The sequence below is a fragment of the Mesocricetus auratus genome, unplaced genomic scaffold, assembly GCF_017639785.1.
Source record: "Mesocricetus auratus isolate SY011 unplaced genomic scaffold, BCM_Maur_2.0 Super-Scaffold_100691, whole genome shotgun sequence".
Taxonomy (NCBI): domain Eukaryota; kingdom Metazoa; phylum Chordata; class Mammalia; order Rodentia; family Cricetidae; genus Mesocricetus; species Mesocricetus auratus.
In genome coordinates, this window is record NW_024429267.1 from 43,263,132 (window position 1) to 43,287,765 (window position 24,634).

Genomic DNA, 24,634 nt, shown 5'->3' on the forward strand with positions numbered 1-24,634 from the left:
CATCTGACCGGAAAAAGGTCTTTTGAAGTAGGGAAATGAGTCTTTAGGGAATACTTGGTGGGACAGACACAACAGTAGCTGCATCACAATGACTCTGAAACTTTGTGATAATACCATTTTCTGCATCAATCGCACCTGATCTCAAATCCATCCGCTAACTGCCTCTCTGGATGATTCAAGCTCAAGATCTTTCACGAGTTGAAGAACTGCCTAGTACTATTTATGCCCAGCCCTGAAAGTTGTATGCCATTCTATTGGTTTTGTTCCCATTCTATTGTTAACATACTCCAGCCTTATTTCAGTGTTAACTCTATCCATCTGTTTTTGGCATGAACATGAATTTTAAGTCTGTGTTCCCTCGTTTATAATATGAAAATAACTTCTCTTCAAGGCTGTTCTTAGTATTAACCAATATAAAATTGCCAAAGTGTTGCTTAGCAAGATGAGTTATCCCACAGTGGCAATTTTTGGAGGTGACTTCTCTTTCCTTACTTCCTAAGAAAGTTTGAGCCTTTTTTTGCCTTGTTCTTCTAAAGTTTAAAGTCCAAATACTCTCTTTCCCACCTCTAAAGAGGAGTCAGTCAGGGCATCCATTGGCAAAGTTGGGCCATTTGGCGACGGCACCATAGTTAAGAGGATTGAGTCTATGCCCGGAACGCATTGAGAAACGGACCGGAAGTGGCTCGGCTGTTCTCTTCCTCCGCGGAGGGCCTTGGCGATCCGGCGGTGTGACTGCTGTCCCGTGGCTGTTTTGAACGCGTGGTGCTTGCGTCGGAGACTCGCTGAAAGCTCGGCAGCGGCGCGCGGCAGGTGTCGCGAGCCGAGCCCTAGGTGGCCACTCCATGCCGGGTTGGAGGCTGCTGGCGCAGGCTGGCGCCAAGGTGCTGGGCTGTGGCGCCACAGGCCTAAGTGCTGCCCCGGGCTTAGGGAGTAGGTGGGTACGGGCAAGAAAGAGGGTGCAGGGGTGCGCTGCCCACACCACTGTGTCCTTGGACAGGGGCTTGTCCCTGTGCAGAAGGTTTGTTAGAAGCGGAAGGGAGAAGCGGAAGGGGTCATGTGTCCCGGGCTGTGACACAGATTAAGAAAGCATCTTTTAATCTAAAGGCTCGAAGGGGGTGTTTTAATGTTTAAGACATTAGTTGCTAGCTGCAAGTATTCGCAGCAGCAGTGATTATCTTCCAGGCAGCGTGAACTGTACTAGGCGTGTTTGTGTTAAGTGTCACTAGGCGTGTGTCCTCCAGCCAGCCTTGTGAGCAGACCACTGTATAACTTGAGTTTCAGAAAAAACCGAAACTAAAGGGAAATGGGTTGTCCAGAGTCACTCAGCTAAAAAGCAGAAATCATTCTTGATTCTAAACTGAAACTTCCTGACTACCAACCAAAGTAGACCGAACAAAGGTTTGTTTAGGTCCTGGCCCACTCCGTGCAAGAATTACACACACTTTATTCCTTGCCTCAGACCTGCTGAGATCTTTCTTGGTGCTTGATCAGCTGGTCAGAGTTCGTGCTTTTTGTGGGTTTTAGGTTTTTTGGGTTTTTTCCCCCCTGTGTATTTGGTGTTTTAGTCATGACAGGGAGGAGGTATACTTAGAGAAAATTCAGCTTGCTAAATGCTGCCATCTTCTCTAGATGTAAACTGTGAAATACAGATTCATCTGAGTTGCTAGCCCCTGTGTGTTTGCGTAAGATTGTTCATCATGGAGGAAAGCCTTCAGGTTGACCTTCATTACAGTGGAAACTTCAGGGTTATCATAAGAAATATTAGTGAAAATACACAATCCACACCATTCCCTGAGGCTTTTAGTACATTGTCTAACACTGTGGAAATTAAAAGGAAATAATGATTTGATTTTGTTGTTTTCAGAACAAACATCTGGCTTTTTGTTAGAAATCTCCACAGCAAGAGTAGTACTTGGTGGGATGAGCATCTTTCTGAAGAAAATGCCTCGTTTGTTAAGCAACTGGTCCTTGATGAAAATAAAGCCCAATTATCAAGTAAACTGAATCCCCTGAAAGATGAACCGTGGCCTTTACATCCTTGGGAACCAGGTGATTTGGCGGGAGCGGAGACATGACCTCTTAATTACAGTATGGCTGGGTGCATGAAAATGGTGACTGCCTTATAAGTTTGCCTGCTTATTTCCAAATTTCTCATCTGCTAGTAAAAGACCTCCTCAGGAAGGGCGGTGGTGGCACACGCCTTTAATCCCAGTGCTTGGGAGGCAGAGGCAGGTGGAGCTCTGTGAGTTCAAGGCCAGCCTCCAAAACTACATAGAGGAAGCTGTTTCAAAAAACAAACAAAAAAAGGATGGTATTTTTGTAGGTGAGAGGAAAATCATTCTGGATACATGAGCTTCCTCCCTTCAGATGAATGTAAAATGAAAGGGAAAAGCCAGGAAGAAGAGGCTGGAAAAATTCAGTGTAAAATGTCCTTTGTTAACACAGTTGTTTTCTGCTGTGTACTGGTTTGGGCAAGCATAGTTCTGCAACCAGTAAACTGCAGTTTCTGTTGAACATGTGGTCTCTGAAGTTATTGAAATACTTAAATTGTTTAGTAACTAAAGTTCAAGTATGGCCTGGCTTGAGCTCTCACTGTAGTCAAGAGTAGCCTTGAACTCCTGATTTTCCAGCCTCTACCCCCTGAATACTTGGTTACAGGCATATACTCTCAGACCTGGCATATGTAATTCATGAGATCAAACTCAGGGCCTTATCCATCCTAGGTAAGCACTCTGCCAACTGAGTTACATTCCCAGCTCCAGCGTAGAGTACATTTCAGTAGGACAAGCTGTGGCATCTGCATAGTATAATACCATCCAATACTTTGGAATTTGAGTGGATGTTTTCTAATTGATCATGCTGAACAGGATCTGAACTAGGAAAGAGTAATGATGGATTTGTAATACTGTTGAAACTGAATGTTAGAATTATTTTACATTTGCTCATTTTGTAAACATTTATTAAACACCATTATATTGTGCCTGGCATAGTTGAAGATACTTAACATCCGTAAATAGTCCTAAATATATCGTATTTATTGCCAGGTTCTTCCAGAGTCGGCCTTATTGCCCTCAAGCTGGGCATGATGCCTTTATGGACCAAGGATGGTCAAAAGCATGTAGTCACATTACTTCAGGTAAGAAAACATAGAACGTGTAAGAACATCTGTGTGTGTGTGTGTGTGTGTGTGTGTGTGTGTGTGTGTGTGTGTGTGTGTGAAGTTCTGTATACATAACTATAATGGTTGAAATGTGTATTCCAGACAGAAAACTGTGTGGTAAAGGAAAATGTGGCAGATAAAAGTAAAGAAGTTTGCTTCAGAGGGTTCTGGGAAAGTGAAGCCTGGCGTAAGCCAGTCTTCCTATAGTGGGATTGGGAGACCTGAAGCAGTGCCCTGGTGGGGAGGGGTAACATAGATCCTCACTCATCTGCCTCTTAATTCAAAGCCCATCAGTGTAACATAGTTCTTTCAGTCCCTGATTATAACTGTGATCTCAGTGCTGACTGTTCGAGTGGATAATGAGTTAAGTAACTCTGAGATCCTACTTGTCCTAGGCCCTCATTATGGCTGGTGGATCACATTACAAGCTTAGGTTTTGTGGTTTTTTGTTTGTTGTTTGTCTTTTCAGGTACAAGACTGCCATGTGTTAAAATATACTCCCAAGGAAAACTATAATGGAAAAACAGCAGCCCTCACTGTGGGTGGGAAAACCGTGTCACGCTTCTATGTAAGCATACATTTCCATTCCTCAAATAGTACATTTTATTAGTTTCAACTCCACATGCTTCCTAGTTTGAAGAATGTCCTGTAGTCATAAACTGTGACTTCCCTGAGGTCTTTGTCTGGGGAGAGGCAGGCTAGCAGAGGTATCTGGACTCTCGAGAGAATCTGGGTTTGTTCTCATGCCTCCTCCTCCATCTGCAAGTCTATTAGCTCTCATTGTAATGTAGTGTCTGTAGGTCCGTAAGGAGACTGAAGGTACCACCCACCTCATGGGCTTGTCACGAGGACTAAATGAGGTTCCCTAATGTGCCTGGTCTGTCATAGGTACTCAGTAGATCTTGACTTCCTTCGTTTGATTTGGCCTTTTAATTTGAAACAGGGTCTTTATGTAGAGAAAAACATATAGTGTATGTTTTACTCTTTTTCCTTCTATGGAAAATCAATCCAATACTTAAAACAAAAAGTCCATTAAAAGTATTATGTATTTTAGAAGGAACCTTCAGTATTTTGGGGTGCATATGAACCCACATTATTTTTTTTAACAAAGCATTGTTTCTTAAGTAGAGTGTTAACAGAATTCTGAATGTGTAGCTTTTTAGAAAAATGCACTCAATAATACCCTCTGCCAGACTAAACCCTAGAAATCTTGATGGGTGTCATCAGTAAGTGACTAGAACACAACACTTATCTCCAAACAAATTATTTTTTCATTTTTTAAGGAATAAACATGGACAAAATCAGGATGTAATCATACTATCTGTCACAAGTAGCAGATATTTCATTGGGGTTATTTAGAGGCATATGAGTAAAGAGTTGCATACAGGAACACAGACAGCCCAATCCAACCTAGGCTGGGTAACAGCTCATAAAGTCTACAAGCCTGGAGCTCCCTCCATAAGGTGTGGACAGCTCCAGGCTGAAAAAATCTCCTGCAAGCTGCTGGGCTGACCAGTGCTGCCCCAGGCAGTTGTCTGCTGCTTCTATGGCCTTCAGGAAGGCTTTGTGAATCCTCAGGAATACAATTTGGCTTTGAGGAAATTGTGAGGTTTGTTTACTCCTGAGTCTCATGAGTGCCCCGCCCCTTCCTGGAAGGAATGTGTCATTCAGAGGAAATTGCTACACAGCTTGTATGTGCTTGTCACAGTTAATGTCTTTGGAGTGCTTACTATATATAACAGTAACATGGCTTAAAGGCTTTAATTCATTACCGTGAGTAATCATGTTAGCCTCCGGGATACAGGAGTGAAGTCACTGGTCAGGAACTGATTGACCACTGGTAAAAGCAGAGCTGATGAGGGTTCTGGCAGAAAGTTTACAGCAGGCAGGTAGGGCTTGGCTAAAGCTGAGGGAGAACAAATCAGTTCATACACATATTCTTCTCAGGACTCTTTATTCCTCAAAAAGAGTTCTTCCCTAAAGTTGTTTAAAAGTTTCTCTCTAAAAGTTCTCTCTCAAAAAGCTCTCTTTAAGATTTCTCCTCAAGTTCTCTAAAAATTTTCCCTCTAAAAGCTCTCTTAAAATTCTCTTTAGGCCAGGCAGTGGTGGCACACGCCTTTAATCCCAGCACTCGGGAGGTAGAGGCTGGCGTATCTCTGTGAGTTCGACACCGGGCTGGACTGATAGCCTCCAAAACAATACAGAGAAACCCTGTCTTGTAAAAACAAAAAACAAACAAAAAAAAATTCTCTTCAGAAGTTCTTAAAAATTCTCCTAGATCCCACAAGGTTTCAGTTTATATACCCACAGATACAATTAGCAATTCTGGCGATAGCAAGGATACCAGGCATGCATCTCTCTCGGAGCCAGGAAGGCAGATAGGGTCTTGACGAAAGCGAGGACACATGACTTGTAAAACATCCGGGCACACTGAAGTCTCAGAGGGGATGTGCCTTGTAAAACATGTGGGCAAACTTGAGAGGTGAGGAAGGGTGAAATGGAGTAAGTGGCTAATGAGACCCGGAGGCTGCAGCTCTTATTCCTGGCACTCCACTGAGAAGAAATTCCTTTCTGTGGGGTCTTTTGAGACTATAAAACACCCAGTATATATTCTGTAGATCAAGATTATGCAAACTCATAGCAACAGATATTCTGGAGGTTGTATTTCTTGCAGACTTTGCAAGGCAAGTTTTCTCCATCAGAAGTTAATTGCTACTTCTGTAATAAATGATAAAGGCTCTCAGCACAGGGCAGACTCACAGCCTCTCATACTTACATGTTTGATATTAAGCCCCTGGGACCCCTCAAGCTGGTAAGGTGGATGAATGAGATAGCCTTCCCATAAGTCAGCATAAATCAAGCAGCCACAGAATTGGAGATAGCCAGTCCCCCTTGCAGAGGGCCAAGGCATTTCATAGGGAGAAAACAAAAGAGAACAATGGGTATTAAAGAATGCTTGTGGAAGCCATTTCATATATATTTATTTTCACTATCAATTTTATAAATCCATGACCTTATGTTCTTGATATCTATAAATTAAGCATCATATTGGGACAGTTTATTCTGCTCCAAAAGATATATGAATGGTGGTTCCTCAGACATAGCAGATAACAGGACTGGAGAGATGGCTCAGTGGTTAAGAACACTAGCTGCTCTTGCAGAGGACCTAGATTCAGTTCCCAGCACTACATGGCAATTGACAACCATCTGTGACTCCAATTGCATGACATCTGATGTAATGCTCTGTTCTGTCCTATGTAGGCACTAGGCATGCATGTGGTACACATACATACATGTAGGCAAAACACTCATACATATATAAAAATGAATCAACTTTTTAAAATAAATAGAAGGTGATGGGAAACACAGGGGTGTAGGGTGCTCCCATTAGTTCCTCTTCCGGTACCTTCTTACATCCTCACTCCCTATCCCCCCACCCCAGCATGCTCATAAAAGTAGGATTTGGAGAGATCTCTGAATTCTGTTCCTATTCTGAAATTCACATTATTCTCTGAATCTTTTAGTTCTCAAAGAGAATTTAATATATTCTCTTTTACTTAATAATAAATACTACCAGTATTTGCAAAGAAGCATAGTATTTACTAGTAAGTTTTTTCAAAAACGATAGCACTCCACTTTTACACTCAAGGCTGCTGTCCTCCCTCCCCTCTCTATAATCCTTATGCCATTTAGCTGCAGCACAGAGGGGATTTGGACATTCGAGTGTTTTTCCTTACATTGTGGTAAATGCTGGCCACACCACTACGTGAACAAGCTGTTCACTTCTCAAGCATCTGTTAGAGGAAGAGAAGGGGGATAAGATGGGGACAAAGGGTAAGAGGTCAGTGAGGAGGGAGAAGATCAAAATATGTGCTGTGCATATATGGAACTGTCACATTGAAACCCATTACCCTGTGTCACTAATCTGTACTAATAAGAAAAGGGAAAAGTTGCTTTGCCAGTGTGGGAACCTCTCAACATTTATACGTGATTTTGTTTAAAAAGAAGAGATTTTCCAAACTAAAAATGTCCTGGCTATTTACATGTTATAGCCCTCAGGGAAGCTGCAAATAGACTGACTATATAGAGAAGTCTTGTTTTTGTCTTGGTTTGCTTGTTTTTTACAAGACTATGAATAGAAAATATTGAATAGTTTGGCCATCAAAATAAGTTGATTAAATGGTTTTATTTATAATAGACCTTTTTTTAATCTACAAAGTTACACCTGTAAGAAACTAGACTAGTGTTTGTTTTTTTTCTTTTTTCTTTTTTTCTTTTTTCTCGAGACAGGGTTTCTCTGTATTGTTTTGGAGCCTGTCCTGGAACTCGCTCGGTAGACCAAGCTGTATCTTATAAATAAAAATTGATGTGGCACATATTGTTTCTTGTAAGAACATTAAGTGGCCTTACAAGTTGATTAAATCAATTCATCTTGGGAGCAGAACGGTGCTTTCACTGTAAGAAAGATAATTGCTGAGAAATTCTGCAGAGGGAAGACCACTTCTGGATGGGTTACCCACGTGTGACGGTGCTGTCAGTCTCCAAATTGCCCGTTTGAATCATTTACTTGGAAGTTTAGAGGAGAAGGGGCAGGGCCAGCCTCACTGTTAAAATGCTCTGGCTTCAGCTTAATTTGAACATTTGTTTTTTTCATGACTAAGACCTAGTTTTCTTTTCTTTAAAAAAAAATCTACTTATTTTTATTTTATATTGATTCTTTGGGAACCCTCCCACCCCACCCCCACCCTGCAGCATTCCTCCCAGGAAAGCCAAAAAAGAATTAAAAATAAGATAAAAATAAACAATAAGGAAAAAAAGAAAAAACAATTCTCTCCTTCATCCTCAGACCTAGGATGTAATTTTAGCTGACACAATTATTCAATTCTAGTGGAACTGAAGAGTAATTAAGATGTATATGTTATCTTAGTCCTTTTTATGCTTGAGTCTAGTGTTAATGTAGACTGTGATGTTCATTTTATCATTTTGTACCAATAGTAAGAGATTTTTCTTGGTACACTCTAAATTCAATATTAATAAAATAATGTTATGCTTTATAAATCAACTGAACTATGTGAATGTCGGAAACAAATTTGAAACCTTTTAAATGAAATACATCTGAATTTGGAGCACCAGGAAAATAATTTCAAGGAAGCCGACTTGTAAGGAGAGCTTCAGTGTTTGCTCTTGTGGAAGTGAGTGTAAGTGAAGGTGAGAGAGGGGGCTTTAGTATTTTCCACAAGAGAGAAGGAAAGAACAGAGAATGAAGACACAATCTGTCTTTTGGAGGGAGCGATAGCTTCTCAAGAGAACAGTGTTCATGTACAGACCATTAGAACAGCAGTGTCCTCCGTGTTCACGTACAGACCATTAGAACAGCAGTGTCCTCCGTGTTCATGTACAGACCATTAGAACAGCAGTGTCCTCCGTGTTCACGTACAGACCATTAGAACAGCAGTGTCCTCCGTGTTCATGTACAGACCATTAGAACAGCAGTGTTGTTAGTGTTCACGTACAGACCATTAGAACAGCAGTGTTGTTAGTGTTCACGTACAGACCATTAGAACAGCAGTGTTGTTAGTGTTCACGTACAGACCATTAGAACAGCAGTGTTGTTAGTGTTCACGTACAGACCATTAGAACAGCAGATTCCTCCGTGTTCAGGATAGAGTCCACTGAGCTGCAGGTATAGATTATTAAGCAATTAAAAAAAAAAAAAAGAAGTGTATCATGATGGGCTTGGATTAATGGTCTAAGAAATAAGAAAAATAATAGGCTGAGGAGTTGGCAGGTGACAACAAGTGGTTCTATTTTAGATATTAATTCAGGAGGCTTGAGTAATTAAGAGGGCAAGTCATCCAAAACTTTTTGGAAAGGCCCCCAGTATAGACCAAGGCCCCGAGACTAGTGCCAGATGTGCTTTCAGACCAGCAAGGGCGTAGATTCTATCTGCCTGGCTGGATCATAAGCAGTAAGGCTATTTGTTCTTAGATGCATAATAGGTTATAGCTGTAATCTCATCTCCCTTAAAGAGTGGGAATTAGATGCTGTTGGTTCAGTAGGGAAATAGAGTGTGCTTTGATTTTATTGTTGTGGGTTTTTAGAACTTCATTTGGGTCTCTACATTCAGGTCCACTTGTACTGATTAATGTGTTACTTATATATGCTGCTTTTCCCTCTAGAAATCTGATTCTATATTGGAATTTTACCGAGAACTTGGATTGCCACCAAAACAGACAATTAAAATCTTTCATGTGACAGATAATGCTGTAATTAAGCCAGGTAATCTGAGGTCGGGAGAGGAGGGAGGTAAAAATACCCAAATATGTGATTTGTTTAATGTCAACCCTTTCAATAAAGCTAAACAAAATACAATGTCCCAAACACTTATTTTTAAATATAAAACCTATCTGATTTAATCACTAGGAACAAACAAGTCTTTGTCGGTGGTAAGTAGGGAAAGCTGCAGGATGCTCTTTGTTTTCCCTGAGAGGGAGGAGCTCTTGTTTGCAAATGTGGAGTGTCACATTTTTTAAAAAGCCTCTCCATGTAAGTGTTCCAGCTTTAAAATGTGTTCATGATGTGCAGGCTAGGACTCTGCTAGAAATAGTACACTCCCCTGGAGAGTGAGAAAATACAGCCGCCAAAGGAGATTAGCCAAAATAGCCCCTGGGGTAAAGATTTATCCTATCTATGGCATGTCAAATTAAGGTTTGACATGTGATTATACTAATTCATGTGGTTACTAAAGCCTGACATTAAATTATAAAAGTTATGGTAAGACTTGTATTATTTATTGCCTTTTGGTCTAATTTACAATGGACATATATTCCACTTTAAATATTAAGGATTTGTTCTGAAGCAAATTTAAGTATCCACTTTGATATTAGCCTATCTAATTTGTCTCTAAGCCTTCTGTATAAAAGTCATATCCACATTAATTTTTGTTGTAGTGCAAACCATATTAAATTACGTTTTTGTGAGTCAGTGATGGTCAAATAGCAGTTTGAGTTATTCAGCCTGACAAAATGAGATCCCTTGTAATCCTTTTAATTTTTCTTTTTTAGATTAATATTTTTGATTAACAAATCATTTGTATTCGATTATAGAGTATCATGTGATGATATGGCATGCATAGAATGAAGTTCCTTTTTAAGGCTTTTGCTTTTCCGTTAATAAACCTAGATTAATCTTAATTTAAAGAAACTACCCTCTTAAGTGCACTTCTAATATAGAATTAGGAGTATCTATAAGGGCAGGTTGTGTCTAATCCAAAGGCCTAGACCTTTTTATCCGCATGTGCCTAGAACAGAAATAATCTGGCATGACAGATGCTTTATGAATATCCCACTGAGGAGAGGCTGAGTCCTGGAAGTACATTTGCTAGTCCCGGAAGTACATTTGCTAGTCCTGGATGACGAAAGATGGCATCAAAATCCGGTGTGGTTAGTTCTTCCCTGGTTTCTTCTTTCCCCTTATGTGAAATGGATAATATATTTTGATTCCGCATGTGTAGTCACTGAAACAGCTGATAATCATTAAATTTGTTTGCCAGAAGGAGCTATGGATTCCCACAGGACTCACTCATTTTGACCTGTACCATATAAGCCCCATGAAGGTGCTGGCTAGTCAGTCAGTCAGTTAGGTGTGGTCTGGTGGCTCACTCTAGCACGAGCAGCTTGAAAAGGACCCCATCGTTCTTCAGCCTTCTCATTGATAACTAGAATGTGTTTGCGGATGGCTCCATTGTTTGGGTAGTTCCAACGTTCCTAATTGCCAAAGATGTACAAGCATTTGAAAACACAGCTGGGAGCTATGTGGGGGAAAGTCTGTGAATAAAGTCAATTGTATGCTGACAGATAACATGGATTTCTCATTTTCTTTTTAAAGGGACCCCGCTTTATGCTGCTCACTTTCGCCCTGGACAGTATGTGGATGTCACAGCCAAAACGTAGGTCTCCAGCTCTTCTCCTTTGCTTTGCTTTTCTTCATGTGCTAAAGAGCAGAGTGGGTGACGGTACAGTCATTTGAGTCAGTAAATAAAAACAAATGCTCTCATATTGCTATCCTTATACTCACAGCCTGTTAGTTTTAAAGTTGTACTGGATTAGTTTCATACAAAGGGTTTACATCAGATGAACTGAAATGTGTGCTTTCAGAAATGGGGCTCAATGGAAGGTCATGTGAATTAAGTGCTTTCCCAGTTAGGTCTGTTTTGAAGACCAAGGCAGTACACACTTTTATTGTGAAACACACCAGAGCAATGCTGATGACCTCTCTTATGACCACGGTGTCAGTTAATTGAGGCTTCTCTTTCCAGTTATTGGGAGTGATAAGATTTTATACTGTTTGTGAAAGTAGTTGTTGTATTTAAGTGTCTCATTGTAACTGGGAAACATGTTTGCAATTGTTTGATGAGAAACTAGAAGAAAGTTCACACTTGTTGGGAGCACAAGGCTTGACTCTTAGTGTTAGGTGGTGAGATTGCTGTGTGGCTGCCACTCTAACAGAAGTTCTGCCTTTGATTCATTTAGTCTGGGCTACTGTTTCTGATTCTTTAACCATTTCTGCCCATGGTGTAGTGTCTATGATTCTAGGAACTCTGAGTCTTAGAAAAGTTACTGCTGTAGAGTGCCCAAGTCCATGTTGATGTTTGCAAACTGGTTCCTGCTGGCTGTGAGAACTTGACCTAGAACAGCCCAGATTTCAGGGACACCAGTTATCAATTCTTGTTTTCTCATCATGGATTCTGACTTCAGACCTTTGTGTGTGTGTGTACTCTTCTTAGTCACATGACTGTGCCTACAAGGATAATCTCACCAAGAGCCCTTTGACAGATAAATGTGTCCTAGACTCTGGGAGATTACAGTTTGTTTGCATTTATTTTTGTGATAGTGATGACCAAACAGCAGCTTTTATCCAAAGGTACCTGGTGAGTGTTGACCTTAGTGGCTTTAAAGCAAAATCTGATGATCACTGGACTTAGTTTCCTTAACCGGATAAATTCATTCCCACACCATGGCCATCTCATGTCAAACATAGGCCGCTTCAGAAGCTGCTAGATGCTGTTTTTTGTCCAACTTTGTAGAAATGGCATGGGTAGACCGGCAGTAAGAAGAATCTTTTAGCTTCTGAACCTGTCCCTTTTGTTTTCCCCTAGTCACTAAAGCCAGTAAGATCACTGACTTGTCTCTTGGTGACTACTATCCAGTGAGATCACTGGCTTGTCTCTTGGTGACTACTATCCAGTGAGATCACTGACTTGTCTCTTGGTGACTACTATCCAGCTTCCCTAACCTTTGGTTTGCTTAGGCAGTGAAGACTCTGGCTTAAAAAGCAGATATTTTACTTTCAAGCTTATGAATGATTATAAGTCATAAGATACCATGCACTTCTGTGAACTTACATAAGTGCTGTGTGAACTCCATTCCATAACTGGCAGGACATACAGGACAGCCTGAGAAGACATGCAGAGTTACATGCCTTCGTCAGCAGCTGTCCTGTGGCCAGACTTGTGACGAGCTTGGTGTGTAGCTTAGCTTTTCAAATGCTTGTGCTCAGTGGAATTTTTCAGCTCAAATGCTGCTGTTGAGTGTCTTTGGATTTTCTTTTTTTTTTCTTTTTGGTAACTCCGGTCTTCTGGTATATTGAGTAAAGGTGGGAGAATGTTTCTTTTGTAAGGTCCTATTTCTAGAAAACAAGGTGATTTGAAATTATATGACGGGGTCAAGACTAGATAGCAAGTAAGTGCTGGAAGAACAGCTAGCCTTGGGATTAAAGCAGTGATGGTCAGCTCCGGAAGAAAGGCGGACGCCCTTGCTGCCGCGTGGCTGCAGCTCAGTGTTCATTCCATTTCTGTGTGGGAAGTGGGCCACCCCATGGAAGCAACCTCATTCTGCTCTGTGTATCTTCACATAGACTGTCTTACCTGAGGTCACCTTGTGTTAAGTATTTCCAGGGACTGGAGCCCTTCTTGCCAACATGTTACTTCGTTCCTCTGGTGCTTTTAAATGCTTTAAGCTGATTGGCTGCTCACATGCGACTTGATAGAACTTTTTGAGTGCAGTGGTTGGCTCCTTAGCTGGGTGACTCATCGTCACTGCTGCCTGCCCCTTACCTGTGACTAATGTGAGGGCAGACTTTTCTACTCTCCAGTCTGTTTGGAATAACTTGACTTACTAGCTGTTGAGAGCAGTAAGTTCACAAACATTAGTGAAACAGTGAGTAACAGACTATAAAGAGATAATCTCTCAGAAATAACCCCAAGTCAAGGTGCATATTTGAGATGAAGGCTAGAGTTTGGGAGGAACTGTTTCAGGGTTGTCTCGAGTAGTTGTTTGAGTGTATTTTAGTGTTAGCTATATATCTAATCACTTTCCTAACGTAAACCCACCAAGCAGCAAAAACCAAGGTCAGCAAGATAGTAAGTAGCAGGTGAACAAGGTCATAGCCTCAGTAGCTCTGTGACAGAGGCCGGTTCCTTTATCTCTTACTGCTTCATTTCAACATGAGTGCTTCCAGCACAGTGGTTTTCAACTTACCTAATGCTGCAACCCTTTAATACAGTTCCTCGTGTTGTGGTGACTCCCAACCATAAAGTTATTTTTGTTGCAACTTCATAACTGTAATTTTGCTACTGTTATGAATCGTAATGTAAATATCTGTGTTTCCTGATGGTCTGTCTTAGGCTGCCCCTGAGAAAGGGCCATTTAATCCCCAGGGGTTACGACCCGCAGGTTGAGAACCACTGTTGTAGCATTTGGCTCAAGCCTGGTACTGAGCACTACCTGCTCAGGAGCATTGGCTGAATCACCATGCTGTCACTGCTCTTTGTTTAGGTTAAAGAAAAGCTCCGCCCCAGTAAGAAGGACTGGAAAAGTGAATGGAAAGCACAAAATCACTAAAGCGTTCAATTCTGACATCATCTAATACACCGGACATCTTTCAACACAATAGCTCTAAAACAGAGACATAGTCAGAATTTCTATGCCCCCAATAAAACTTTATTTACAAAACCAGGTGGTCATTGCCAGCTAGCATATGCCAAGCTGTGACTTAAACCATAGCGAGAAGAGAATCAGAAGCAGGATGCTCAGACTGCCTTTTCATGAGGCATTAGGGAGAAAGGACATCTCAAAGATTAAGGAAACCACAAAGTGAACATGGATGGCAGCAGGGTGGGGAGGCACCAGAGAAGGGCAGAGGACAGCCCTGTGAGGAGAGAGCATAGGCTTCTGAACACTGACGGCATGTGTGATATTAAGGAGATGTTCACTCTTGAGATTGCGGTAATAATGTTGTGGTTTTGTAGTTTAAAAGTATCCTTAGCTGTCCATGCTGCAATACTTGTGATCCAGTGACGAGACTGCTGCAATTGCAGAGCAAGAGAAACAGATGAAACTTGGCAGCCTGGAGTCAGTGATTGTCAGTGAGTGATGGATGTCTCAGATTCCGTTATAGTCTGTTCTTCAGTAGGTGCAACAATTTCATAATAAAAATTATTTTACAAAACAACTTTTGTGGTTTTTGGATTAGATTAATCTCAGAGTGATTTCCAGAAACCAATTGAAGAGGAAAATAGATTGCAGAGAGCTGAATGGTAAATTTGAGGAGAAAAGAGAAGAAAGAAAAGGATATATCACAGAAGCCAGTGGCAAGGAACAGACTTGGGGGTGGGACTGTGGAGGGTCCTTAGAAAACAGAATATCAGGATAGATGCATAAGTCTCTCCTCACCTCAGATGTGCTTGTCTCAGGTTTCAGTATTAGAAACATGCAGAGAAATGCCTGGTGGGTTGGTTTTAAAACTGTTTGTTGTCAGGATTTGGGTATTTGCCATGATATGGCCAGGGGATGAAATTCCCGCAGTATTGACCTCTAGAGATATTAGGATGAGTTGGGAAACAGTAAATTATGCATTACCTTCTGAAAAGGCTTATGGTTACTCATATAGGCCTCTAAACCTTTTTTCTTTTTTTCTTCCCACAACAATAACAGTAGCAGTGATGGCTCACTCTAGGCTGGACATTGAGTTAAGTAAGATGTTATCTCTGACCTGTATGCAGCCCATATGGGGGTCATGGGCCAAAGAGTGAACTCCAGGCTGGCTGGGGCCGCAGTGAGAGACCCTGTCTTACACAAAGAAGCAGGCAAAGTCCCACGTTGGGTGGAGGGTGGGGGAGATGGCATCTTTTCATCTATGAATTTCTGTGAAGCTTTTTCTTCTGTGACTTACAAGAGTATTGTATTTGAAACACACCAGGGTGTGCTAAGTAAAGATTAGTTCATTCCTCACTTTTCTTTTACTTTTGTTCTCAAGTTGGGTAGCAATTGGGAGAAGCCAGAGACTTGCTACCTGTACCTCCCATGGATCAACAGGCGCACTCTATTCTCTGAACCCTGAGTTCAGCCAATAATTGTCGTGTCACTTGTGTTTTTGCCTTTTGTTTAAAGGTTATTTACTGAAGAGGTTCCCGTTGTACACAGTGGAACTCATGAAGTGTTCCAGACCAGACTGAAAAACAATCTGCAATTAGCTGACACATAATTAGCACTTTGAGGGTACCACTTTCATCTTGTAATCATTTACTCTAAAATGAGCTCAATTATCTTCTGTAATTTACCTGCTTGCATTTTACTGGTGCGTGCACTCAAGCTGTCTTTTTAAGGCAGATAATCAGTTAGAGAACTCTGGAGGCAGTAGTGAACATTTACAAAGGCAGCCGTGTGCCAATGTGGTATTTTTAAAGCATGTTCCTTCATGATGAGCATTGCTGGTCGCTCTCCCCTGCTGCTCTTAGGTGCTACTTGCTAAATGATAGAATACTTCCAAATTATTCTTCACTTCTCTTCATTTTTAAATTGCTAGGCTTTTATCCTACTTTACAAGTATGTCCTAAAATTCACTGTTAAGTGGAAATATTAATGTCTGAGGCATGATTTCAGTATTTGATTCTCATGGCTTCTGTTTGGTGGTCATCTCTATAAAATTATGCAGTAAGTTTCCCATTGAATGTATGTTACATTTCTATTTTAGCTTTTTGTTAAGACTACTTATTTTTGTAGTTACTGAGAGAGTAGTATATGCAGTCAGGAAGAGGTGTAAGCTACCTTTAATTTATTTCTAAAGAAGCCTTGATGTGTGATTTGAGATTGCATGCCTGTTGTCTCTATTTGTAACTTCCTATTGTGTTTTTCCTCTTCTTTTCTAATTGTTTTTATTTTAAGATTTTGATTTATCTAAAACTGTTATTCAAGAGGCTTTGGTCAATCTATCCTCTGATAATTCTTTGTTAATAAATATGTAGCAAAGTCCTTGTGAAAACAGTGTGGTTTTCATGCTGTTTTGTAATTGGTCTGAGCAATGCTTGTCTAATCATAACTAGTTTGTTGAAACTGCACATTATTACATTAAAATATATTACCACTGTCTGGTGAAAGGTGAAGGAATCTTCACCTTAAGAGTATGTAAATGATGTCTGTAGTAGACTTACAAATCTCTCAGAACTGCATAGTATCATTTGTAGGGTTGTATTTGATATTCAGAGGTAGACCTTAGTAACCTTGTTGGATTAGCTTGTTCCTTAGCCAACCAACTTTACAATAAAGAGTTTTCATTTAAAAATAGTATTTAAGTTATTAAGAAACTGTCACTCTCTACTTTTGCTTTTCCAATAGCTTCCTGTTCAACACTGTTTTAGAGCCATTTGGTGTCCTTTAAAATACTTGCTCAACAGCTAGAGCAGTGATTCTCAACCTGTGGGTCAGGACCCCTTTGGGATGGCATATGAGATATTTATTTACATTATGATTTGTGACAGTAGCTAGCAATGAAATAATTTTAGGGTTGGGGGTCCCCACAACATGAGGAACTGTATTAAAGGGTCACTTAGGAAGGTTGAGAACACTGTGCTAAAGGCTCACCCTTGTAAGTGGCAGAGCCAGTCTAGAGGTTTATATATTTATTCAGTGCTCCATTCTGTGCTGTCTGTTGCTTCCTGACTTGTCCTCATAGTTGCTTAAGTAAACCTCTAACTTGATCAAGTCTGTGGTTAGAAATTCAGCGTACCTTGCCTGGCTGTATGTGTCTCAGCGTCTCTCACAAGGCTACAGTCACATAGGGCCCTGACTAGAGAAAAATTGCCTCCAAGCCCAGTGGCATGATGTTGGCATCAGCTAGTGACTGTAACTGCCCTTGCTACATTCTGCTCCATAGCAGTGCTTATATAGTGCTAGGTGCTTCTGGCAGAACCTAGGAAGCTAGATGAGAGAGTACCAGAGGAGTCTCATGTAACCAGACCTCAGACTGACAGCTCATCTCTCAGCATAGTTTTTCCATTAGACTGAATCAGTCCCAGGATTAAGAGGATTAAGTATAGCATGAATACTGGAAGAATGGGGTCTGGGATCTATCCTAATGACTGCCTGCTGTGTCTGTTCAGAGATTGAAACTTCTCAAGCTCTGCTATCCTATCACGCGCTTATGAGGGCGAACCTTTCCTAGGTAAATTCCCCGTGCTTGGCTTGCTATTGTCTCATAGTCTTGACATAACATTTTATAAAGAGTTAAACTCCAGAGGGAGGTGCAAACCAAGACAGATGAAGGTACGTTCATTTACAGTTCAGCTGGGATGGCCTTTTCTGGTTATTTAGATAAGAAGTCTTGTTAGAACTCCTAGGTGCTGTCAAGAAAGTACAGTCAAAAATATCTTATACTCCACTCATTATGTAAATTCTAACTTTTTTTCCAGTATTGGTAAAGGTTTTCAGGGTGTCATGAAAAGATGGGGATTTAAAGGCCAACCGGCTTCTCATGGTCAAACGAAGACCCACAGGAGACCTGGAGCTATTTCAACTGGAGTGAGTATAAACAGTGATGCCCACGGAGGGAAGTGGGATTGGGCGGGGTCTCACTCTGTCTCCCAGGCTAGCCCAGGACTTGCTGTACTTGTCTTGCCTCAGCTTCTAGCGTTCTAAGAATGTAGGCATCAGGCAAGTGCTCAACCTCTGCACACAGTGCTCACTGTTTGTCATCTCAAGCCAGATGACTTTAGCCTGGCTTCGTTGGGTCTTGAAGCTATCACTCTTTCATAGGCTAGCCTCACCCACTTTTCTAGAGCATAAATACCCATGGGCAGCAGTCTCTGTTCCTCTCTGTCCTAGTGTCCTATCTAAAATACTGTGGCAACTGCAGGTAGCTAGCTCCATTTGCTGGGTCAGACACTTGTTTTGTGAGATTGTCAAGAATAGTATTATAGTTAGGGGGGTGCGTTGGAGAAATATGCAATAGTGGTATAAGAAATGAAGAAAAGACCCATTGTTTTGCTAATTCAGTGTTTCTTTCCCAGGGGTAGAGCAGAGAGTGCCTAGGGAGCTTTTGAATAAAACCTTTGGAGCCTTAATAAATGCAAAGTCTCTCTAATGGTTGGTAGTTGGCAACATATTCTATTTCTTTCACGATAAGAAACAGACTATAGTTTCCTTTGGTACTAAGTTCTCTATTACCATGAAGCTGAATTTTTGTCATACTCTCTACCAAGAGCTGAAGAGAAATCTGTTCACAATACTGCCAGGAAATAGGAATCAGAATCAGTGTTGGGAACACAATACAGGAGAACAGACAGAACCTTGGTAAAACTACACGTGCATGTCCATTGACACAGCTGAGCTTCTGGAATTTGCCCTGAGGGTGTTCTCCCCATGCCCTGGAACAAATCAGTCCTGTAGTGCTATTTGTAATTAGCAAGGATGGAGGCCCACACTGGAGTTGGGGTGGATAAGACTGCAGTATGTCTACACAGAGAAAACAGTGCTGCTCCAGAAACAAAATGAGTGAGACCTCTATAAAACAGTGGTAATTTGTTGTGTGCAGACTAAGATGTATGTGTGTTCTGTTTGTCCTTGCCAATAGAAGGCTCAGAAGATGAAATAGGATGTAGTGAGAGTACTTCCCCCAAATGATGGGTGCAAACAAGTTGGGAAGGCTTAGGAGTGGTGGATACTCTTTTATGCTATGTATTTTTTTTCTCCTGGAACCTTGCTAATGTTCTGCATATTCAAAATAAAAACTTTGAGGGGGTAAATACATGAACTATAATTAGAAAATGAGCTTCAGTGTCTTAGATGAGGAACAGCCAGAATGAAGGAGGAAAACTAACTCAGCAATTTAACATAGTTGCCTGGCAAGATACTGTGAGTCTAAAATTAAAAATGCATTCTTTCAGCTGGAGGTGGCTCAGCAGTTAAGAGTGATTGCTGAGCAACCAAGAGGCCTAGAGTTCGGATCCCAGCACCCAGATAATAAGCCAGGTATCTAGCCAGGTAACTCTAGCTCCAGGGGATCCAACACCACATGCATACAGGCATATCACCCACATACACGCATGCACATACACTCAGACACACACATACTCAGCTCACTATGCAATTGTTGAATTCTAGTTAGATTTTCTATTTGCACTGTGAGTTATAGGATTGAGCAGAAAAATAAATACACTGATGATGGGAGGCAAGGCAACTTTCTGTACTTAAGAAAGATGCTGCCCTGTGAAAGGGGAATTAGAACACGTCCTTAACTAGGTGATCAAGTATGCACTGTTTAGACAGACCAACATTATGATTACACCAGGGCCATGGATGTAGCCTAGTAGTTAAGTGCTTGACCTAGCATGAGTGAGGCTCTAAGTTCAGTTCCCAAGACCACTCCTGTAAAACCTGCCTGGAAATGCTCCCAGAGACATGCTCCGAAGTTTGTCACCAGTGATTCTAAATCCAGCCAGGTCAAAATGAGAATTAACCATAACATGTAGTGAAGTGTCCTGATGTGCTCATAAGTCACCTCCACTTGGGGGTTCCAGCTGCTCTGAGAGTGTGCCTGCCACACAAAACTGCTCACTAAGTTCAGTGAGTGGTCCCTCGCTTTATATTTGATTGCTTTAGGTGAAGGCTTAGTATCCATTCTCAGAACCAGCTGGAGCTAGACAAACACTGTTCTGTGATGCAGGTGATAGGAGTCAAGAAAGTAACTTCACAGGGAGGAAGAAGCCCAGTCAGGCCACAGGGGTGTAGGTGAAACCGGTTAAGCCAGTAACTAGGATTAGGTGAAGTCAGGAAAGCAGCCCACTGGTTTCCCTTGGCATAGTGATGTGGCATGTTTGTGTGGCCTTTGTTTCTTCTTAATGCTGTTCTTTTTAACTATCTATCAGTATTCGACCAGTTAGTACTGTTGCTAATGAGCTTGTCTCCTGTCTGCTTCTTAGACTGCATTTATTTCCTGTCTAGGAGTACTCACCACACTGACTGACGCGGTGAACCTGCGAGAGTGGGCCTAAATATGAGACAGACTAAGTCTCATGTAGTAGCCAGCTTTATTCAGAGCACTAGACAATTATACCCTGAGGGGTAAGGTGTTCAATACAAAGACAAGCTACCGCATCCCAAAAACGTGTGTTTCCACAGAGAGGCACATGAATGACAGACAGCAGCTGAAGTAAACTCACCCCTATCCGAGCACAAAAACACATTCCAAGAACAGTTCTGTCATCTGAAGAAACTGAGGTCTCAGACTCTTGTTTTCTTGGAGTTTTCTCACAAGCACTCAGAATTCTCACATGACTCCATTCTTTGACTATGTTCCAACCTAGGAGTAAATGTATATACATCATACTCAAGTTTGTTATTGATCTAGCTGAGTAAAGGATTTGAAAGAGTAGAATTTAATTATTCTTGTTTCTGGTGTCTACTATGATTTGGTCAACACTGTTCAAAATCAAAAGCACTTAAAGTGCGACCTTTGTTTTTTGTTGTTTAGGATGTTGCCAGAGTCTGGCCTGGAACTAAAATGCCTGGGCAGATGGGAAATCAGAGCAGGACTGTGTATGGACTGAAAGTAAGTCTGTTTGTAAGCTTATATGCAAAGGCCTAGAGCATTTGTCTTGTAGGCATGGAATTAGCTCATTCAAAGGATATTAAATTGAGTTGTACTGTAAGGGGGCTGCATAATTATATTCCACATTTACGTCATGAAATGAATAGTTGTTACAAAGAAAAAAAAGAGTGACCTACTATTTGAACTGGAATATTTTTCACAAGATACTGCAGGGGGAACAGGATTCCAAGCATTAGATGTAATACTCTCTTTTATAAAGAGAACAGGAGCTCCCCAGACATTATGTTTCTGTATAGTATGTCATCACAGAGAAGTTGAAGGTTCTATGCTGAGCTGTCTTGGATTATATGTGTTAAAAGAGAAGTTAATATTTCATCTACTAATCTGAGAAAATCTTTAATAGCTAAGTGCAAACATTTTGTACTGTAATGGATGTTATATGCTTATACTTTGATTAAACAACAAATATGTGTATACTTTTATGTATATGGCTCAAAGCATAGAAAGAACAAAGTAAGCCACTCTTAGCAACAACACCCAGAAATAATTGTTGCATTTTGTGTATGCTCTTCCCATATTAATTCTATATACATTTAATGTAGAGATTGTATATAATTTTATATAATTATGTCAAGCTTCTCCAGAGCAGGTGACTTCCGATGCTTGACTTTACAATCTGATAGGTAAACAAAGAGATATTTCTAGGATTCCCTTCTATGATTGTTTTAGGAAGACTGGGAGTCACACTGTAGGCTACCTATAGGCTGGAATTGCTGGAATGCCTGTAGCCTTGACTCAGTCCAGGATCTCAGCCAGGAAACCCAGTGATGAATTCTGAAGTCCTGAGAATGAGACAGGGCGTGGATGGGCACGGAGTCTGAAGTCTGGGAGCCTTGAGTTCAGATGACTTGGCGCAGGGTTTCCAGTGCGTCTCTTGGCCTTTCCATTTATTCTGGCCCCAGCCAATTGGATGGTGTCCACCCGCTGAGTGAAAGTGCACACAGAGACTCACTCTTAGTAACACGCTTACTAGCTCTGGAGCCTCATCTCTCACAAATTGTTCACTTCGTGTTGTAGGTGTGGAGAGTGAACACCAAGCACAACATTATCTACGTAAATGGCTCTGTCCCAGGACATAAAAACTGCTTAGTAAAGGTATGTACAACTATTTCACTTCTACCACTCAGTAATATGCGTTTATTTCCTAAATTCTTTTTATCTACGTAAATGGCTCTGTCCCAGGACATAAACTGCTTAGTAAAGGTATGTACAGCTGTTTCATTTCTACCACTCAGTAATATGCGTTTATTTCCTAAATTCTTTTGTGACCTGAATATGTAGCTTCTAAAGAAACTGTTCTGCTGCATGTTCTCTGCCCCATTTTCCTTGTCGTAGCACCTCAGTGAAAAGAAAAGATGCACTGTAAATAAGCCACACACCAGAGATGGGAATTCAAGAGCTTGGGGGAGAAAGGACTTCAGGGAAAGAAAGGAGCCGGTGCCAAAATGTCAGTATCCCTTTGTCCTTCCAGAAACAGATGAGTTTTGCTTTGGGCAAAAGAACTGGAAGTACTGAGATGGGAATCATGGTCCAGAAAGGTGACCAGGGCCGGGGTCTCAATGCCAGCACCAGAAGCAGAGCCTAGGAGCTTCCAAAGACTTATTACTATCCCCTGAAACCCACAAAGTAGACTCTGCCAAGCCGTGGTGATACAGGGTAGGCCAGGCTACTGCTTCTGAGCATGAGAAGGTTCATGGTTGACATCAATTGATTTAAAAACAAACAAACAAAAATAAACGGAAATCTCAGTTTTAACTGTTGTGTTATATATATTCACTTATATATATATCACCAATGCTGTTGTTATCAGAAACCCTCAGGTACAGTAGATATACAAAAGTGTAAATGTAGCTGAGCAGTTACTACTTGGACCCTTTATAACAATTTTTATCAAGCTAGCACATAGTTCTCTTATTGGGTGCTTTCCTGGTTTAGCTTGAGTCTAAGATTGGTGAATTGGAAAAAACTGAACATGATAGTTTCCTTCTGGCAATGTCTGATCATTTCTTGAAACAATTGTAATGAGGGCATTAAAATAGAACCGCTTTTAGATACTTAGTTGTTCCTAGCAGCTGTCGTTTTGACTAAATTATTCATTTCTCATTGCTAAAATGAATATGCCCTCTTTACTGTGTATAAGTGTATTTTTCACTCCCTGAATGAGGCTGCAGAAGTTCTGAGGGACCCAGTAATATCCAAAACTAAAATACAGCATTTTAGATCATACCAGTGTCTCTGCTAAAATGTATCCTCTATGAATCCATACATATTTGAAATATTTAGGTCATAAAATGTTGTCAGAGCTACTGTAAATGCTTATGGGTTTCTTTGTGTTGTTGTTATCATTCTGTCGTTAACGTCTCAATAAAAATGCTCCTTGCCAAATGTAAGCTAATTTCTTCAATAAAAGTGATGTTTTCCTTTTTGTGCTCTTAGAATTAACACTAACAAAAATGAATTCCATGTTTTTAAGCCTCATCTCCAAAATTTGGTTCGAAGTATAGTAAAAAGTATCAAAAAGAGCAGATAATAAAATGAGTAATTATTAGGTATTAAATCTGTATTTCATATCAAACCTTCATATTTGACAAATAAATGTGGATATAAAAGGTAAATGAGATGTAATTTTAAAATACCCATCCTGTTGGAGAGTTAAATACATACCCACAGTTACAGTAAGTATAAAGTGATAATTGGTGGTTTTATTCTTGTGAGGTAACTGATTCAATTGAGGAAAATTGGTTAATGAAACTTACTAGAATACAAAGAAAAGCAGCAGTTAGCAATGTCTTATCTGTTTGGAATAGTTGCATTCCTGCTCAAACACACAGGAACAGATAGGTAATTTTAAATACCATAGTGGTGGAATGACTTATGAGTAAGAATTTTTCCTGTATTCCATCAGGTCAAAGACTCTATACTGCCTGCGTATAAGGATCATTGTAAAGACCTGCCATTCCCTACTTACTTTCCTGATGGAGACGAAGAAGAACTTGCAGAAGACTTGTATGATGAGCACGTGTTGCAGCCCAGTGCACCTTCTGTTACATTTGCCTGATGTCACTGGCACGGCAGAACTTTCCAACTTTGTGTGCTTGTGCACTTGATGAACCAGAACAGTAGTAGAACCAGGAATGGTATCCTCTGCTCAGTTATGGTGCTGCGCTCTTTATCAAAGGACATGAATGCGTCATTTCCCTCACAAAAATCTGATTAGCAAACTTACTACATTAAATAAATCAGTCACATAGATTGCATTTGTTAAAGTTGACAGTTTGCAAAGAACAAAATGCCATTTGCAGGCATCATTCTTTAGACACATTTCCCTTTATCTTAAGGGTTTTTAAAAAATATATAAACAACTTTTATTTAAAAATTTATCTCTTAAAGTGTGGGTGTGAAACATAGAACCTGGGGGAAACCACATTGTTGCCTATTGGATCAAAGAAGTCATTTCTTTAAAAGTGTGTCATTCTTTTGGAGTTTAGAAATGTGAAGGGAGGATTTTTTTTTAATCTAAGTTACAGAAAC

The 24,634-nt window shown here is 40.7% G+C and overlaps 1 protein-coding gene across 1 annotated transcript; it reads left to right on the forward strand.

The window, feature by feature from the left end:
- Nucleotides 1-678: 678 nt before the first annotated feature.
- Nucleotides 679-24,355, forward strand: Mrpl3 (mitochondrial ribosomal protein L3). The gene is made up of 10 exons (XM_005074834.4): nt 679-934; nt 1,865-2,049; nt 3,045-3,136; nt 3,630-3,728; nt 9,340-9,439; nt 11,048-11,108; nt 17,907-18,015; nt 20,966-21,043; nt 22,121-22,198; nt 24,009-24,355. The coding sequence occupies exons 1-10, from the start codon at nt 843-845 to the stop codon at nt 24,159-24,161; spliced, it is 1,047 nt and encodes a 348-aa protein (XP_005074891.1). The 5' UTR covers nt 679-842; the 3' UTR covers nt 24,162-24,355.
- Nucleotides 24,356-24,634: the final 279 nt, after the last annotated feature.

Coding starts and splice junctions, on each gene's coding strand:
- Mrpl3 (XM_005074834.4), top strand. CDS start 843: ATGCCGGGTTGGAGGCTGCTGGCGCAGGCTGGCGCCAAGGTGCTGGGC. Junction 21,044..22,120: donor GGACTGTGTATGGACTGAAA/GTAAGTCTGTTT, acceptor TTCGTGTTGTAG/GTGTGGAGAGTGAACACCAA. Junction 22,199..24,008: donor ATAAAAACTGCTTAGTAAAG/GTATGTACAACT, acceptor GTATTCCATCAG/GTCAAAGACTCTATACTGCC.